Below are 19,599 nucleotides of genomic sequence, written 5' to 3' on the forward strand. Positions count from 1 at the left end.
TTCATTTTTTAAAGTATTTTCTCTCTTTAATTTTGTAGATTCTGTTGCTATATCTTCGAGTTCAATCATCCCTTCTTCAGCAGTGACACATCTGTTGTTAATCTCATCCCTCATATTTTTAACCTAAGAAATTGTTATTTTCATGCTCAGAAGTTAGGTTTGTATATTTGTATTTTCTCCTGTGTCTCAACTTAACAGTTTCAATCATTTGGACCTAATTTGGACAGAGCATTGCAACATCACCTCTTAACTGAATATGCAGCCTCCTGCTTGCCCTACAGATTTCAGACTTGTCAGTCTGACAACTACATGGGCCAGTTCCTTAAAAATCTCTCTCTCTACATATATAGACAGATATATGGATAGAAAGGTAGATAGATAGATAGATAGATGGATAAATATACACACATATTGGATATCTGTACAGATATAGACAATTTATCTATCTATCTATCTGTCTATCTATCTACCTATCATCTACCTTTCTATCATCTTTCTGTCTCCTTATTGATTCTATTTCTCTGGAGAACTCTAATTAATACACGTTAGTAACTATAAATCTTTTTTGTTAAATGTGTTTTATTTGAATGGTTGCTTTAGGGTCAAAGCACTGATCTAACATAAAAATCTACCTTCCAGTGATATTATATTATTTCACATATAGTATCAGACCATTTTAACAAGCTCTTCCCTCCCCCCAACTTTTGTGCTATCATCGTTGTATATTTTATTTTGATATTCATTAGAAAACAAAGTAATTTCTTTTCCTTTACTGTTATGTTTTATAGACGTTAATATAAGACAGATGTTTCTATTTTATCCATGTAGTTACCATCTGATGTTTTTTTTTTTCTTTTGGTAGATTCACACTTCTAGTTGGTATAATATTGCTTCTGTCTGAGGGGTGTCTGTTACTAATTCTCATTGAAGATCTGTGGCTGATCAATTATGTAGGTTTTTGCATGTCTAAAAAAATTTCATTCTGCCTTCATTTTTTAATTCAAGGCTGAAAGTGGTTTTTCTTCCATTTTCTTTTGAAGATACATTTTTTAAAGGCTTTATTTTAAAGATATTTCTCTATTGTCTTCTCGGTTTTGTTGCTCTTAATGAATAATCTGATTTTACCATGATATTTGTTCCTCTGTTGATGACATGTATTTTCTGTAGCTCACTTTTAATATTTTCTCCTCATCACTGGTTTTCAGTGTTTTGATTATGATGTGTGTTAGTGCTATTTTCTCATGTTTCCGGGGCTTATGCTTTATTCAGTTTCTTGGATATGTCAGTTACTAATTTCACCAAATTTGTAACATTTTGGCTGTTATTTCACTAAGTATTTTTTCTGTTCACCTTGCCTGTCTTCTCTGCTCTGAGACTCCATTACATGCTTAGTAAGCTCCACAAAGTTGTCCTACATCACTGAGGCTGTGTTCATGTCTGTCACTTATTTTTTCTTTGTTTTATTTGAATAGCTTCCACTTTTCTGTCATCGAGTTCACAAATCTCTTCTTTTGTAGCATCTAATCTGTCGTCAATCTCATCTAGTGCATTTTTAAATCTCAGACATTACAGTTTGCATCTCCAGAAGTGAATGTGGTCTTGTTTAAATGTCGTCCATGCCTCACGTTGTCTTCAGTCCCTCCTCTAGCTCTTTAAACAAATGGAATATTGTTATAATAACAATTTTTGTAGTGTCTCCTAATCCATCGACTGCAGAGCCTGCTTGGAGGGCTGGGAGGAGAGGGCAGCCTGGGGATCTCAGATCCAGGAACCTGGGCCAGGTCTGCTCATGGCTTTGTCTACAGTCCTCCTGGGGCTGGAGGAGAGTGTGACTGAGAAAGGAAAGGAGTTTGTGTCTCACTTCCCCCTCAGTATGTGTCACTGTGCGCTCGCTTTACCACTGCTGTCCCACACCTGACAGTAATAGTCAGCCTCATCCTCAGCCTGGACCCTGCTGATGGTCAGGGTGGCTGTGTTCCCCGAGTTGGAGCCAGAGAATCGGTCAGGGATCCCTGAGGGCCGGCTGTTATCATCATAAATCACCAGCACAGGGGCTTGTCCTGGCTTCTGCTGGTACAGTGAACAACTTTGTTTCCAATGTTGTTTCCCCCACAGGTGAATCTGGCTGTCTGTCCCAGGGTCACTGACACTGATGTTGGCTGCGTCAACACGTAGGAGGCCACAGAGACTGCAAGAAAGAGAAGAAGAGACAGGTTGGAAGACAAAGGACCAATTCCCAAGAGATTCCCCACTTGCCTGAGCTGGATAGAGCTACAGGGATTCTGCGAGACCCCTGGATGCCACCTCTAATCAATGTCAGTCTCAGTGGCCCATGAGCCTGCCTGGTCAAATGAGCCTTTGAATAAATGAGAAACTCCCCCCTTCTCTTGGCAGGTGCATCCCCTAAGGCCTCACACAGAGCCACTGAGTGAGTGGGGAGATTTCAGTATGACCAACCCCTCATCCTGCAGCAGATTTATGAGCATCCTGCCCACCACAGGCAGGACCCTACTGAGCTCAGAGTCAGGGCCAAGATTGTCCCAGAGCCCTGAGGCTGAGGGTGGGGTGAGCCTGGGTGCAGCACCTATGCAGTGAGCAACTAGGGCAAGCAGGAGAGGGGTCCAAGCCATGGTGGAGGTGCCCTGATTCTTCTCCTCAAGCCCCAAGGCTAGGCAGGTTTCCTCCCAGGTCTCTCTTATCCTCTTTCTGGAGAGAGCTGCTGGACATGCAAATCAGCCAGGGCTCAGGCAGTGTTGTTTGAGGAGCTTTGTGGTTTCAGAGAAGGGCTCAACCCCAAGGGACACAGAAGGGGAGGGGTTCCCTGCAGATCCCACCCTCAGTCAACAGGATGCTCCTTCACCTGCAGGTCCTTTAGTCTGGGGCTAAGTCTCCCACCCAGGTTGTGTCCTGAACTCTCTCTCTGGCTTGGTCACAGCAGAACTCAGAGGTGAAGTATGTATGCATTTTCCAGGAAACCCAAACTCCTGTCCACTGAAGAGTGCTGGGCTGTCAGGAAGGTGATCAGAGTCACACTAGTGATGCTGGGTTATCCGGAGCCCCCAGGTCCTTGCTTTGTTCCATTCTGGCTCAGTGTGGAGGTGGTTAATGTCATCTAGGAGTCCGGGATGTGTCCTCCATAACCATTTTGTGGTGAAGTTCATATATTGGTCTATTTGTAGCTCCATCTTCAGAAGCTTCACACAGGAGATCTAATCTGAATATCCAGGAGCCGAGTGAAGTGACCCTCCTCATTCCTCTTCTACAGGTGACACTAAAAGGCTTAGACAGGTGCAGGGTCATCGCAGATGCAGCTCCTGAGTAGTAGAACCAAAAATAAGATTCTTCCCCTGCCAAGTACACATGGAGTTCTTGAGCAGTCATCAAGGTGCTGTGAGTTTCTGCTCTCGGCCATGATCTCCCAGGGCAGGTCATAGGGTCTGTGCCTGAGCATCCCCATTGTGTGATCAAGACCAGGCACACGTCATGTGCTCTAAAGAAATGTTAGTGCATAAGAATGACAGTGGCCTGCAAACGATAGCAAGTCCTCAAGTGAATGTTGCCAAGGAGAATTTATTAATTAATGAGATAATTTAATTTAATATGTCAACAAATGTTTATTGAGAAAACTTCTGTCTTCCGGGCACTAGGAAGCAAGAAGAATAGAATTTTTTGGCTCCCCTCCCCGTTCTTGGGAGATGTATGTAGAGGGACAGATGAGGTGACAGTGGAGCAGCTCCCAGGGAAGGAGGAGTGGCCATGTCTGTCAAGACAGGGAGCTGTCAAAGCCCAGGGAGGGAGGAGAAACGTGTGGTTGCAGGGAGCGTGGTGTTAGCAGACAGCGACAGCGTGTTAGCACGATTAGGGTGGGCTGGGGGCAAAGGGCCTGGACCTGTGCCAGAGAAAAAGGTAGCATCTCCATGAGCAGATCTGAGATACATGGGGCCAGAAAAGTTGTCCTTGAGAGTGAAGGATGACACCGCAGAAAAATAAGGACACCTTTTCCTTCAGGTATGAGATCGTGGTTACTAACCCCCCTGCATGTTAGAGCTCCTGATGCCCAGGCTCACCCCATGTCTAGGCGGCTGTGCCTGGTGATCTCTGCTGCCCCCTGGTGGCCACTCCTCACTGGCTGTGGAGGTGCAGGGGCCCCCTCTGTCCTGGGGTGAATTCAGACCCACTGCTTAGTTCCTGATTCCTGATTCAGGGACTGCTGCCCCAGGGCAGGAATTGTTCTCTCCACATGGCCCCTGCCTGCCTCAGTCCAGGCACAGAGGGGCTCAGATTTCCCGTGAAAATATGAAAACGATGAAAGCAAAGCCACCATGCTGGAGGAAGAGGAGTAAACCTGTGACGGGAGAGTGTGAGGAGGAGCTGAGTCAGCTCCCATGGGTGAGAGCCAGGGCTTTCCAGGGAAACTGAGGGGCTCTAAGATCCAGACCAGTTCCCATCTCATGTGACACTCTCTTGTAAGTCAAGGATTTGGGAACAGGAGTGGTGTGTAGCCATGTGATAAGGGGGGATTTACAGGTAATAAATCAGGATTCTGGGAGCAGCTTAACACATACACTGCCTGATGGTCCAGGATGCTGCTGCTGCGCAGAGATGTGTGAAGCACAGGTGGGTTCAGACCTATCCCCTGCTCTCTCCCCGTTTATCTGGGGCCTGAAGACACTCAGTGGGGTGCTTGCTGATTTCCCCATCCCCGTGCTCACCATGCAGACATACGGGAATTTAAGTTGCTGCATGCACCTCTGGTCCTGCACCAGCTATCTAGGGTCCCATGTGGGGGACCCATCCCACATTCCCTCATTTTCCACAGACAGGCTGACCTCTAAGGAGCACAGAGCGAGGGGCCTTCACTTCACAGAGAAAAGAAGGGGTAAGAGAGGGTGAGTGGCGTTCCCAAGGTCACCTGAGGAGGAGGAGAAAAGAGCAGGACCTAGGTGGTCCTTTACCAGACATAACAACTTCCTCTAATGTACAGGAACCAGTCTGGGCTATGGGAAGGAACCATAGAAAATCTTCAGCCAACATTTGCGGAGCCTGAAGGAAACAGCTCCTCCTTGTCAGTTTTCCCAGCTGCCTGTGGGGGCGCTGCTGCACCAGGACACAGGCCTCCTTTGGGGACTGAAAGAAACCCTAAGAACGAAAAGCCCCAGATTAGCATCAAATATAGGGACCTTTTCATGATCTTTTACTCTGCAAGTGCCGTTGAAATATTGGTTTTCAGACTCTCTGCTTAATGAAATCTACCTACCACTCATGGCCCATTAGCAGGATCATTACATTGTAGGTGTAATATGTAATCCCAGTATATTGTCAAGATTTATTGAGGAGAGAATAATTCTTTGCTTTATGCATGATTTCCCTTCCCCACGAAGTATCAGCTTTGATACAAGTCAGGAGCGTAGACAGAGGAAGCTTCTGTGTTTCCCTTTTCAAAAAATCCCCGTTTGATGTTTTTCTCCTCTCCAAGTGGCCTAAAACTGAGGGCACTAAGATGGTAAACCTCAGATATATGAAGAGAAATACATTCTGCATGCAATTTTGTTCAGGGGATTGAAATTATATTTTCCTATGGAGCAACAAGATCAGGCTCAATATTGACTTAGTAGTTTATTTACATCATCACGCATGTGTGTTGGTATCTGATTTTTATAATAGACCTATATTTGCAAAAACATTATTTCTGAAACTTGTTTGTGCTGCACAAGTGCTCAGTTCTCGGTCTGATGTGGGATTCTCATGAACACTTTCCCTTTTCCAATGCAAAGAGGTGGTTTCTGCCCTTGTTCACACTGGAAAGCCACCTGCATATGACTCTCCATGAGTGATAGGACCCTTTCCCTTCCAGAAATCCGGAGCAGGATTTGGGAGGGTGTGGTCAGACTAGTCTCCTATGGTCCTCCGTGTTCTCTCAACTCCACGTTCTCAGGGAGTAGACGATCAGAGAGCCGGTTTCCCTCCTGTCACTCATTGTGCTGAAACAGTGGAACAAGACTTTCCCTTCCTAATGCAGATCTCCTGGGAGGTCTCCATCACCTGGGACTCGCTGAGTTGTTCCTCCTGGCAGCCCAAGTAGCAGGGACATGTTTTAGGATTTCCTTTTTCAGTGTGCTTTTTTTTTTCTTTTTCCCAAGAGTTAGTTTCTATTTACACTGAAGAATCCCTATCCCTTGAAATCCAGGGCCTTGCACAGACATGTTCACTGGTTCATGCAGTGGGAAATGTCTGCTGTGTGGAGCGTTCCTGCACCATCCTCATCATGAAATCCTCCAGCACCGTCAGGCGACCGCTTTATGGAATATGCTTCTGCAGTCCCTGTTTCATCTCTTCTGCCCAGTTGAGCACATTTCCATGGCTAATATTCTTCCTTTTTGTTGCAGCAGGAGACCTTTGTGTCTTTGTCAAGGTCGTTACATGGGCATTTAAGTATTCTCCAGGGAAACTGTCTTTGTGTGTAAAGTCAGCCATTTTTGTAGGTCTTCCAGAAATTTCCTCATTGACTCTCTAAGGGTTTGGGCATTGGTCCTCTTGTGCAGAAAGCTGTCTGTTGTAAGGACATCAGGATTTTCTTTCTCAACAGGAATGTAAACCTTTCATGGAGCCAGTGATGCATGGGACATCACATGTCCAGTTGCCAACCTAGTCTCTTCCTCAGCCTTGTTCCAGAGAAGGACGGAGCTTCAGTACAACTGAGACGTCTACCTGTGCTGATTGGGATAGGTCTGTGCTGCAGGACAGGTGTTCTTCATTGTCACCTTCATGTCATCTCCTACAAAAGTTACAACTTATGCTGGAGAAATTTTGCCCTTATCAGCCTCAAAAGAGAAACCGTTGTTTTTTTCAATTTATTACACAAAACTGCCTTACCATATGCTCTGTCTCTGTTTGCACTGACTTATCATACATTGGAGGGTAGACCTTTATTTTATTGTCCACTTCTGTAAGTCAGCTGGTGACACTATGATCATCCACTCTCTTCCTGTCCCTGCAATTCAGAGCCATGGAATCTGAATGATCCCCTGTTGGTCACAAAGTGAAAGTGAACCCAACACATCAATACGGTCCTACTGTTCACAATGAACACAGTCCTCTCTTGTGGAACTTTTGCAGAATTTTCCATAACCTTAGGTTTCAAGGAATCCAGGCTCAGACATGATGGATTGGAGAGAACCAATAAGCAAGTGTTGGTGTTTGAATCTTAAGGGTCCTGATTGGTTAACAATTAATCAATTCTCGGAGACATTCTTTTGGAACTGGGGAAATGTGAGTATAAACTGGATAGATGATCATTGTTAATTTTCTCAGTTGTTCTAAAGAGCTTGTGCTTTTAAGAGCAGTATGGATCATTACCCATCTTCGAAGACAGACTGGGAGAAGAGAGAGAGAGAGAGAAATAAATAGATGACAGAATGATAGATGATGGATAGACGAATAGAGAGAGATAGAAGCAAAATGGTAAAGTGTTATCAGAGTTTTGTTCACAGAGAAGGTATGTGGGAGCTTGTTACACTATTCTTTTGACTTTTTTGTGGGGAGGAATATTTTAAAGTTAAATGAATTGGACTTCTGAAGAGAGGGAGAGAGTGAGAGTAAAGAAACCCCAGGAAACAGGGTACTCATGCTCTGGTATCAGAGGCCCCTCCAGGCAGACTCCCTCAGCCCCATCCAGCAGAGTGCTCCCCTCATGCCTGCAGCCATGGAAAATGGAGCCAAAGTGAAGGTCCTGGACTTGGCATGGAGGGTTTCCTGGTGAGCTCCAAGGACAGCAGTTCAGAGTCCCAAGACCAAATCGAAACCCAACAGGGAGGTGGGGTCAACCCCAATAGGGTCATAGCTGCCTGGTGCACGATAAGAGTCTTTTGGAAAGTGAGAGGGCAGTCATGCCAGGAGACAGTCCCCAGATGGAACCCAAGGTGGAGTCTGCCATTCTCATGTAATATACTTAAAATCCTAGGGTATGAAGAACCCCGAGGCCAGCAGGGGCCTGGTCTCCAGTTCTTGGAGGCTTCACACAGCCAGTGAGGATGTGGGCGACACCTCATCCAAGAAACCAGATGAGCACAGCCCCTGGGGTTCCACTCCAGGAGAAGGAATTCCAGCAGGGCTGTCCCATGTGAGACATCTTGCTCCTCTCATACATGACACTTGGTTACAACTGGAAATTGTGTGATGCATTTCTAAACTTTTTGTGTCTAATACAAACCTGCCAATAGTCCCCGTAGCTCAGCCCAACCCCTAATCCCACCATTTCTCAGCAGGATAAACTGAGGCCCTAAGAAGACAGAGGACAGCAGGTTCTCAGAGTCTCCCAACCCTGGAGGAGGCCGGTCAGGATCCGAGAAGTTACCTGAGACTGAGGCCTAACCTACAGCTGCCCAGAGGGTGGGTGAGAGTGAGCACCAGGCCACGACAGGGAGGTTTGTGTTCCCCTTCCCTATTTGTCTGTGTCACTGTGAGTCGCTGCCAGCTGCTCCCCCTGCTACCACCTACAGCACCGTAGTAGTCAGCCTAGTCCTCATGCTGGGCCCTGCTGATGGTCAGAGTGGCTGTGTTCCCAGTGTTGGAGAAATGACCCCAGAGAAATGGTCAGGGATCCCTGAAGGCTGTTTGCTATCATCAAAGATGACCAACACAGGGGCCTTGCCTGGCTTATGCTGGTACCAGTGAGCATTTTTCCCCCACAGTTGATGCTGGCTGTTTGTTCTAGGGACGACAACACTGATCATGACTGCGTTAGCTCGTAGGACGTCACAGAACCTGCAAGAAAGAAAAGGAGATGTGGACTGGAAGATGAAGGACCCATTCTCAGGAGAGTCTCACTTACCTGTCTTAGAGCTCCAGGGCTTCTATAACTCTCAGCATGCCCCCTCTTATCATCTCAGCCCCAGTGGCCCATGGGTCTGGCTGGTCAGTGGAGCCTTTGAACAAATGAGAACCACCCCCGCCCTTCTCTGTACAGGAGCAGCCCCTCAGGGCTCACACAGAACCACTGAGCACAGTGGGGGATTTTGTCCCCACCAGGCCCTCCTCCTGTAGCAGATTCATAAGCATCCTGCCCCCACAGGGAGTGCCCTGCTGAGCTCAGGGTCGGGGCAAGGATTATTCCAGAGCCCTGGGGCTGGGGGTGGATGTGAGCCTGTTCAGTGAGCATGGAGGCCCATGAGGGGAGGGGTGAAGGCCATGGTGGAGGTACGCTAATTTTGATCCCTGAGTCCCTGGACCAGTCTCCTCCCAGGCATCTCTTATCCCCTCGCTAGAGATAGCTGCTGGGTGGTTTCAGAGAAGGGCTCAGCCCCAAGGGATACAGAGAGGTGACGGGTGGCCCCTGCAGATCCCACCCTGAGCTGATTGAATCTTCCTTTACCTGCTGGTCCCATAGTCTGGGACAACATCTTCTGAGACTGTGTCCTGGCCTTTCTCCCTGGACTGGTCACAGAAGACCTCAGAGGTGAAGTCTGTCTGCATTTCCCAGGGAACCTGAAGGCCTGTCCACTGAGTAGTCCTGGGCCCTGTCATGAAGGTGGTCAGAGTCACAGTGGTGATGCTGGCTTATCCTGGGCCCCCAGGTCCTTCCTCTGTTCCATCCTGCCTCAGAAGGGAGGCAGTTAATGTCATCCAGGACTCTGGAGTGTCTCCTGAATGACTGTTTTGTGGTGAAGTTCATGTGTTGGTCTAGCTCCACCTTCAGAAGCTTCACAGACGAGGTCCCCAGTGCAGGGACCCTGCTCGTCCCCACTCTATAGGTGACACTGCAGGCTTAGCCAGGTTCAGAGTCTACACCAGACACCACTTCTAAGCACAGAGCCTGAAGGAACTTCCTCCATTGCCAAGCGTGCAAAGAGTGATTGAAGTGCTGTAAGTTTCTGCCCTTGGTATGAGCTCCTGCAGCACGTCATAGGGGCTGTGCCTTGGTATCCCCAGTGTCACTCAAGGCCAGGGGCAGATCATGCTGGAAACAACTTCTGTATAAAATGAGAGCTGGCTCAATCTCTGAAGCACTTGAAGTCAACAGTTATTATAATTAAATGCGTTAAGTTGTTTGGGAAAATGTATTAAGTAATAAAAATCTTAATTTAGTTGATTCACTCAAGAAGGTTTGTCCAGCAACTGCTGTGTGCCAGGCACTCCTCCCGGGAGAGGGGAGCAGCCTTGTCTGCAGCCGCAAGCCTCTCAGAGCGGAGGCAGGAAGGAGGGAATCCTGTGATTCACAGGGTGGACAAGTGTGTGGACAGTGACAGTGTTAAATCAGGACTGGCGCATGTTGAACCTGGGCCAGAGAATTAAGCAATTTCTACTAGATTGAGATCAAAAGGCCACGGAGTCAGAAAATGTGTACGTCGTTGTCTAGGGCGATACTATAAAAATAACTGACGCCTCTTCTTTCAGGTATTGGGTCATGGTTACTAACCATCCCTGCATGTGACGGTCTCCTGTGTTGCTTATAAAACCCTGATTCCCAGGCCCTTGGCACGTGACTCTCTGCTGCCCCCTGGCGCCCATTCCACAGTAGCGGCTGGAGGCGTAGGGACAACCGCCGTCTGGGTGCAGATTCAGAACCTACTTCTAGTTCTATGTGGGACCCGCTCAGCTTACCCTAAGTGGTGTGTAGGTCTGCGCCCAGGATCCGAACTGGCGAAACTCCAAGCCACCGAAGCGGAGTGTCTTAACTTAACCACTTGGCTGTGGGGTCAGCCTCTATTAGTTATTGTTGTTAATCTCTAACTGTGCCTAATTTATAAATTAAATGTTATTATAAGTATATAATTGTAGGCAAAAACATAGTACATATAGGGTTCCGTACAATCCAAGGTTTCAGTCATCCACTGGGGGTCTTGGAACACATTCGCACTGGAAAGGGGAAACTACTGTAATAACATCCTCTCAGAGTTCTGGAGCCAGACAAGGTTAGAGGCGGGGAAATGGGAAAAGCCTTTAGCCCAAACTCTGGGGCTCTGATGGAGACAGCTTCTCTCTGTCAGTTCTCCCAGCTGCCTGTGGGGGCGCTGCTGCACCTGGGCCTGGTGTCAGTCAGGCTCCTGGGTCAGCGACCACCTACCTGCTCCCTTTGGGGCTGGTCAGAAACCCCCAGGCCAACATACTCCAGATTAGAAGCAACTAGAGCTGATTTTTCATAGTCTTTATCCTGGAAGAATCCTTGAAATATCGCTTAGGTCCTAGGGATCCGGTGCACAAAATATCATCTGCTGAAAGCTCACATTCCAACAAAGTAAGTAAATTGTAGATTTCATATTCTAAGTATAATGGCCAACGCTGTTTTGAGTGGTGAATTATTTCTTTTTCCTTTGTGATCCCCATCCCCGTAAATTAGACATCAGCTGTCATGCGAGTCAGAAGGAAGCTTCCGATTTTGTTCTTTTTAAAAATGTCCACATTTGACATTTGTACGTTACTCACGTGACCTAAAGTAGAGTTTCTAAAACCATAGGCCACAGCTCTAAAAACAGATGCAGCCTGTGGTACAGTTTTACTCAGGGCTTTGAAAAGATGCTGTCTCACAGAGCAACATGATCAGGCTCAGAGTAGCTGGGGCAGTCACACGGGATCATGCACATGCAGTGGGTTCTTGATCTCTTTTATAGATATTTGCATAAAAATGTTATTTTTTAAACTAAAAAAAGAGTGTATTTTACCTTTCTCATAAGAAAGTTGTTTTTAGCTGCACAAGTGTTAAATTCTGGGTCAGATTTAAGATAAATACCCATTTCCTTTTTTTGAAAAAAGTCAGCTTATTAAGAAATAATTCAATTATCATGTAATGTGTCCATTAAAGGTGTATAATTCTATGCTTTTTTGGTATATTCACAGATACATGCCATGATTTTACATTTCATCACTTCGAAAAGAAACCCAGTACGCTTAAGCTATCACCTACCTTCTCTTGTTCACTGCCCACACCCCAGCCCTCAACAGCCACTATAGATTTCTCCGCTTCTATAGATTTCTCTATTTTCTTCCTGGATTATTTTACTTTGCGTAAGTTTCAAGGTTCATCCACGTTGTAGTGCGTGTCAGAGTTTCCTTCCATTTCAAGGATGAATAATATTCTGTTGTAGGGATAGACCACATTTGTTTGTCCATGTATCTACTGATGGACATTTAGGTTGTTTCCTGCTATTGGCTATTAGGAATAATGCTGCTATGGACATTCATGTACAAGTTCTATATGGACATATGTTTTCACTTTTCTTGGGTGTATCCTAAGAGTAGAATTGCTGGCTCATATGGTAACTTTATAATTAATCATTTGAGTAATTTCCAGACTATTTTCTATGATGGCTGCACCATTTTACATTTTGATTTGTGTGAAGATTTCAGTTTTTCCACATCCTCACCAACACTAGCTGTCAAGCAACTTTTTGATCCCACCCATCCTAGTGGGATGAAGTAGTATCTAATTTTTTTTTTTCTGAGGAAGATTAGCCCTGAGCTAACATCTGTGCAAATCTTCCTTTATTTTATTCCTTGGTAGCCAGTACAACATGGCTGATGAGTGGTGCAGGTCTGCACCTGGGATCCGAACTCGTGAACCCAGGCCGCTGAATCAGAGCACACCGAAATTAACCACCAGGCTTTGGGGCCGGCCCCTAATTTTGGTTTTGATTTGCATTTCCTTCATGACTAATAATAATGAGCACTTTTCATGAGCCTATTGGCCATTTGTATATCTTCCCTGGAGAAAAATCTATTTAGATCCTTGACTTTTTATTATTGAGTTGTAAGATTTCTGTCTATTCTAGTTACAAGTCTCTTGTCAAATACACGATTTTAAGTATTTTCTCTCATTCTGTGGGTCGTCTTTTCACTTTCTGTGTGGTGGCCTTTGAAGCATAAATGTGTCATTTTCATAAAATCCAATTCATCCATTTTTGTCTTTTGTTTCTTGTACTTTTGGTGTCATGTTTACCAATCTTTGCCAAATCCTTGGACTTGAAGATTTACCTCCATCATTTCTTCTGAGATTTTTATGGTTTTTGCTGTTACACTTAGAGGTTCAATTCTCTTTGAGTAGATTTTTACACATGCTACGATGGCACATCCCCCTTCATTCTGTTGCATGTCACTGTCTAGTCGTCCCATCAAGGTTTGGTGAATAGATTATTCTTCCCCATGGAATGGCTTTAGCGCCCTTGCCAAAAATCACTTGACCATAGATGCCTTGATTTATTTCTGTGCTCTTAATTCTATTTCATTGATGTAGATGGTGCCAGGACCATACTGACTGGATTACCGTTGCTTTGTATTAATTTTGAAATTGGGCAGTGTGAGTCAGTCTGCTTTTTCTTCTTTTCCAGGATTGTTTTGGCAGTTCTGGATCCCTTGCAATTCTGGGTGAATTTTACAGTCAGGTTGCCAATTTCTATAGAGAAGTAAGTTGGTATAATCATAGCGATTGTGTTGAATCTGTAGGTCAGTTTAAGAATGATTGCCATCTAAACACTGTGCCTGCTTAATTACTTTCAACAGATTTTGTATTTTCAGAGAAAATGTTTTGCACTTTTTAGTTCTCATCCACATCTGTAAGTCCGTTGGTAGCACTGTGGTTAGCCACTGTCTTCCCATCCCTGCAACTCAGAGCCCATGAGTTCGAGCACAGACCCTGGGACTGCACGGGGCTGGCTCTACTTCAGGAAAAGGGATTACAGCAGGGCTGCCCCACGTGAGACATCTCTCTCCTCTCACACATGACACTTGGTTACATCTGGAGATTATGTGATAAATTCCTAAACCTTCTTTCAACAGTCCCCATAGCTCAGAACAGCCCTTAATCCTGCCTTTTCTCAGCAGGATAAACTGAGGCCCTGAGAGGACAGAGAACCTGCTCAGAGCCTTCCCGCCCTGGGAGGGCCTGGCCAGCAAGAGGAAGGACACTTGAGCCTAAGGCCTGACCTACAGCTGCTCAGAGGGCAGATGACAGTGAGGGCCAGGCCAGGGCAGGGAGGTTTGTGTCCTACTTCCCCATCTCTCTATGTCACTGTGAGTCACTGCCAACTGCTCCCGCTGCCATCAGCTACAGCACAGTAATAGTTAACCTCGTCCTCACTCCGGGCCCCTCCGATGATCAGGGCAGACATGTTCCCCGAGTTGGAGCCAGAGAATCGGGAAGAGATCTCTGAGGGTCGTTTGCTATCACTATAGATGACCAGCACAGGGGCCTGGCCCGGCTTCAGCTGGTACCAGTAAGAATATTTCCCTCCAATGTTATTTCCCCCGCAGGTGATCATGGCTGTCTGTCCCGGGGCCACAGACACTGAGGGTGGCTGTGTCAGCTCATAGGAGACCGCACAGCCTGCTAGAGAGAAAAGAAGTGGGCTTCAACCTTCAGGTCTCATCCACAGGAGATCCCCTGGCTGTTTGACCTGGCCTGAGCTCCAGGGATTCTGGGGACCCACAGGATGTCCCTCCACCCTCAACAATCTCATCCCCAGTGGCCCATGGCCTCAACTGGTGGATAGAGTCTTTAAACAAGTGAGAAATAACCCCCTCTTTCTCTGGGCAGGTGCAGCCCCTCAGGGCTCACACAGAGCCAGTGAGCACAGTGGGGGGATTTCAGCCCCACCAGCCCTTATCCTGCAGCAGGTTCATGAGCATCCTGCCCCCACAGGTAGTGCCCTGCTGAGCTCAGAGTCAGGCCCAGGCTTGTCCCAGAGCCCCGGGGCTGGGGGTGGGTGTGAGCCTGGGTGCAGCACCTGTGCAGTAAGCAAGGAGGCAGAGGAAGAGAGGGGTCCAGGCCATGGTGGAGGTGCCCTGATTCTGCTCCCCGAGTCCCAATGCCGGGAAGGTTTCCTCCCAGGCCTCTTTTATCCCCTTTCTGGAGAGAGCTGCTGGGCATGCAAATCAGCCAGGGCTCAGGGGCTGCTGCTTGAGGAGCTTTGTGGTTTCAGAGAAGGGCTCAGCCCCAAGGGACACAGAGAGGGTCGACCCCTCAGCCCAGGGAATTCTCCTTCTCATGCTGTCTCATAATCTGCAGCAACTTCTTTACCCCTCACTGTGGTCTGGCTCCACCCCTGCACTTGTTTGGCCAAGGCAGAGTTCAGCAGTAGAGTCTGTGTGAATTTTCTAAAGAACCTGAAGTCCCCGCCCTTGGGGTGATCCTTGGTGCTGTCATGTAGGTGGCTGGAGAGCCACAGTGCTGATGCTGGATTATCCTGTGACCCAGGCCATCTGTATGTTTGTTTCTTGCTCACCAGGGAAGTGGGGAATTTTGGTTCAGGACTCCAGACTATCTGGTCCATAAACATTTTGGGGTGATGTTCACATTTTGGTCTAGTCCCAGCTCTACCTTTGGAAACTTTACAGACTAAGTCCCCTCTGACCTCCAGGCCTCCTATGCAGTGGCCCTGCTCATCCCCCTTCTACAGGTGACACTATGAGGCTTAGACAGGTGCAGGGCCACCCCAGACACAGGTCCTGAGTGATACAGCCAAGGATGAAACTCCTCCTCTGCCAGGCACACATGGAATTCTTGAGCAGTTATCAAGGTGCTGTGAGTTTCTGCTCTTGGCCATAGTGTCATGTGGTCTGTGCCTTAGTATCCTCATTGGGTGGTCAGGGCCAATCACACATCATGTGCTTGAAAGAAATGTTGGTGCATAAGAATGAGAGCAGGCTGCAAACCTCAGTAAGTCCTCAAGGGAATATTGCAGAGGAGAATATATTAATCAACAAAACATTGTAAGTAGATTAACAAGGAGAGTGTATTGGGAAAATTGCTGTGTTTCAGGCACTGGGAAACAGGAAGACTAGAATTTTCTGGCTCCCCTCCCCCTTCCTGGGAGAGGTAAGTGGAGGGACAGGTGAGGGGACAGTGGAGGGGCTTCCAGGGAAGGAGGAGTGGCCGTGTCTGTCAGGACAGGGGGCTCTCAGAGCCCAGGGAGAGAAGGGAAATGTGTGACCACAGGGAGAATGGTGTTAGCAGACAGTGGCAGTGTGTTAGCACCATTAGGGTGGACTGAGGGCAAGGTGCCTGGACCGGAGCCAGAGAAATAGACAATGTCCTCAGGAGCAGGATCTGACACACACAGTGACAGAAAATTTGTCCTTGAGAGTGAAGGGTGACACTATGGAAAATTTAGGACACCTTTTCCTTCTGGTATGAGGTCGTGGTTACTAACTCCTCTGCATGTTAGAGCCTCTGATGTCCAGGCTCACCCCATGTCCAGGCGGCTGTGCCTGGTGATCTCTGCTGCCCCCTGGTGGCCGCTCCTCACTGGTTGTGGAGGTGCAGGGGCGCCCTCTGTCCTGGGGTAGATTCAGACACACTGCTTAGTTCCTGACTCCTGAGCCAGGGACTGCTGCCCCAGGGCAGGAATTGTTCTCTCCACAAGCCCCCTGCCTGCCTCAGACCAGGCACAGAGGGGCTCAGATTTCCCGTGAAAATATGAAAACGATGAAAGCAGAGCCACCATTTCTGGGGGAAGAGGAGTAAACCTGTGACAGGAGAGTGTGAGGAGGAGCCTAGTCAGTGCCCATGGGTGAGAGCCAGGGCTTTCCAGGGAAACCGAGGGGCTCTGGGATCCAGACTAGTTCCTGTTTGATGTGACACTTTCCTGTAAGTGAAGGATTTGGGGACAGGGGTGACATGTAGCCATGTGATAAGGGGGGATTTCCAGGTAATAAACCAGGATTCTGGGAGCAGCTTAGCAGGTAAACTGCATGATGGTCCAGGATGGTGCTGGGCAGGGACAGGTGAAACACAGGTGGGTTCCAACACCACCCCCATTTATCTGGGGGCTGAAGATACTCAGGTGGTACTTGCTGACCTCCTCCATCTTTGCGCCCACTCTGCAGCCCTGTAGGGCCTTAAGCTGCTGCATGTGCCTCTGATTCTGCACCAGCTGTCTAGCATCCTGTGTGGGTAACCCATCCCCACATTCCCCAATGTCCCACAGACTGAATGACCTGTGGGAACACAGAAGGAGGGGTGTGCACTTGACAGAGAAGGAAAGGGGCTGAGAGAGGGTGGGTAGTTTTCCCAAGGACACCTGAGAAGGAGGAGAGAAGAGCAGGACCTGGCTGGTTCTAGGCCAGACATAGCATTTTCCTCTAATGTACAGGAACCAGCCTGGGCTGGGGGAGGGAACCATAGAAAACCCTCCGCCAACATTTGTGGAGCCTGATGGAGACAGCTTCTCCCTGTCACTTCTCCCAGTGGCCTGTGGGGGTGCTACTGCACCAGGACATGGGGCAGGTCAGGTGCCTGGGAGGGAAGCCAGGTCCCTGCTCCCTTTGGGGCTGAAAGAAACCCTAAGAGTAACACACTCCAGATTATCATCAACTGGAAGGACCTTTTCATGATCTTTTATCCTGCAAGTGGGGTTGAAATACTGTTCTTAAGGCTCCCTGCTTAAAAGACTTAAAAGTCTACCTACCACTCATGGTCAAGTGGCAGGATCATTACATTGTAAGTATAATACATAATCCTATTATATTGTCAGGTTTTATCAAGAAGAGAATAATTATTTGCTTTCTGTGTGATTCCCTTTCCCCGTGAAGTTTTTGTTTTGGTACAAGTCAGGAGTGTAGATAGAGGAAGTTTCTGTTTTCCCTTTTTCAAAAAATACCCAGTTGATATCTTTGCCCCCTTTAAAGATACTAAGATGATAAGCCACAGAAATGTGAAGAGAAATGTAGCCTATGATGCAATCTTATTAAGGGCTTTGAGATAGTATTCCCCCGTGGAGCAACACGATCGGGCTCAACACAGACTTGTCAGTTTGTACCGTCATGCACGTGTGTTGGTATCTGATCTTTTAAATAGACCTATATTTGCGTGTTATTTCTGAAACTAAAAGTGAAGAATGGAATGTATCTCTTGAATGAGAGCCTGTGCTTGTTTGTGCTGCACAAGCGCTCAGTTCTGGGTCTGATGTGAGATTCTCATGAACACTTTCCCATTTCCCCTGGAAAGAGGTGGTTTCTGCCCTTGTTCACACTGGAAAGCCACCTGCACATGACTCTCCATGAGTGACAGGACCCTCACCTCCCCAGAAATCTAGAGCAGGATTCGGGAGACTATGGTCAGATTAGTCTCATAGGGTCCTCCCTCTTCTCTCAACTCCAAGTTCTTAGGGAGCAGAGGATCAAAGATCACGTCCTCCTGTGCTGAAAAGATGGAACTAGACTGTCTTTTCCTAATGCAGATCTCTCAGGAGCTCTCCATCACCTGGGACTCGCTGAGTTGTTCCTGCTGGCAGCCCAGGCAGCAGGGACATGTGTCAGGATTTCCTTTTTCAGTGTGCTTTTTCCAAAGAATTACCGTCTATTTAAATTCAAGAATCTCTGTCCCTTGAAATCCAGGGCCTTGTAGAGATGAGTTCACTGGTTCATGTGATGGGAAATGGCTGCTGAGTAGACAGTTTCTGTACGGCCCTCACCATCAAAGCTCCCAGCAGCTTCTGGGTTGCCAGATGCCTAAGGAGGCTGAGTCAGGACAGACTGGGCTCCCATGTCTGACGGGAGGAGGAAATGTGGACAGAGCTGAGTGTAGGGCCAAGGCCCCATCCACCCTGAGTGAGAAGGAGAGCAGACCCCCTGTGCTTCACAGACTGTGCCTTCCTGTCATGACTCTCACCTGAGATGTGAGTAGCAGGTGAGCAGGAGTGAAGCCACTCAGTGTGGTTCTCAGAGGACCAGCAGCACAGGCTCCCCTGGGAGCTGTTAGACATGCAGATTCCTGGGCCCCACCCTGACCTGCTGCAGCTGCCTCTGCATTTTGTGGAGACCCCCAGGGGACTATGTGCTCACTGAAGTCTCAGAAGCTCTGGTCTAGGTCACCGTGGAAACTCTCACTTCCTCCTGCTTGTCTCCCTAAGTGCTTCCTGGACCACCTGGGTCTTCGGGCTGAATTGCCCTGCCCTTGTGAACTGAGCTTGATTTAGATTCTAGACACCACAATGATGTAGGGAAATGTTTAAGAGCAGGAGTTTTTTTTGCAAGCCACATGGGTGGTGGGTTGGGAGTGATATCCCAATGGGATGTCCAGATAGAAATAGGTGTTTCCTGTTCTTTCCTTGATCTCACTCAGGCCCAGTTGATCTGAACGTTCCTACTTTCTCACACCTCATGCTCTCTTCTGTTTTCTGGTTTCTATATGTTTTTCTCTCTGACTGAAACCTTCCCATGACCCTGCTTCTCACCAATGTGTCACCTCTAATTCTGTGTCCATAACATATGTCTGGGAAATGGTCTCTGAATACCAGAACATTCAGAAACACAGAATCATACACCTTTATCACTTATCATCAATATCCTCACACTGGGTGTGGGGCATCCAGATTCTTTTTATGGAATAAGCCTCCATCTCATCTCTGCACCTCCCATCTCACCTGTTTGATTCAATAATAGGACTAGAAACACAACTGGAAGCAATGTCTGCTGCATGAAAACATTGTGACTCTTGAGAAGATCATGACTTTTGTCCTTTATTCTATTAATATGGTGCAGTCCATCAACTGATTTTCAGGTGGTAAATCAACCTTGCATTCCTGCAACAAGTACTACTTGGTCATGGTGTATATTCCTTTTGTTATGCTGCCGGATTAGGTTTTCAGTAATTTGTAGAGGATTGTTGTG

The 19,599-nt window shown here is 47.3% G+C and overlaps 1 gene segment (V, D, J or C); it reads right to left on the bottom strand.

The window, feature by feature from the left end:
- Positions 1-1,878: 1,878 nt before the first annotated feature.
- Positions 1,879-2,630, bottom strand: LOC124227164 (immunoglobulin lambda variable 3-21-like). The segment is given in 2 exon segments: positions 1,879-2,188; positions 2,585-2,630. Coding segments are annotated over 2 exon segments (356 nt in total).
- Positions 2,631-19,599: the final 16,969 nt, after the last annotated feature.

Source organism: Equus quagga, chromosome 15 (genome assembly GCF_021613505.1).
Source record: "Equus quagga isolate Etosha38 chromosome 15, UCLA_HA_Equagga_1.0, whole genome shotgun sequence".
Lineage (NCBI taxonomy): Eukaryota > Metazoa > Chordata > Mammalia > Perissodactyla > Equidae > Equus > Equus quagga.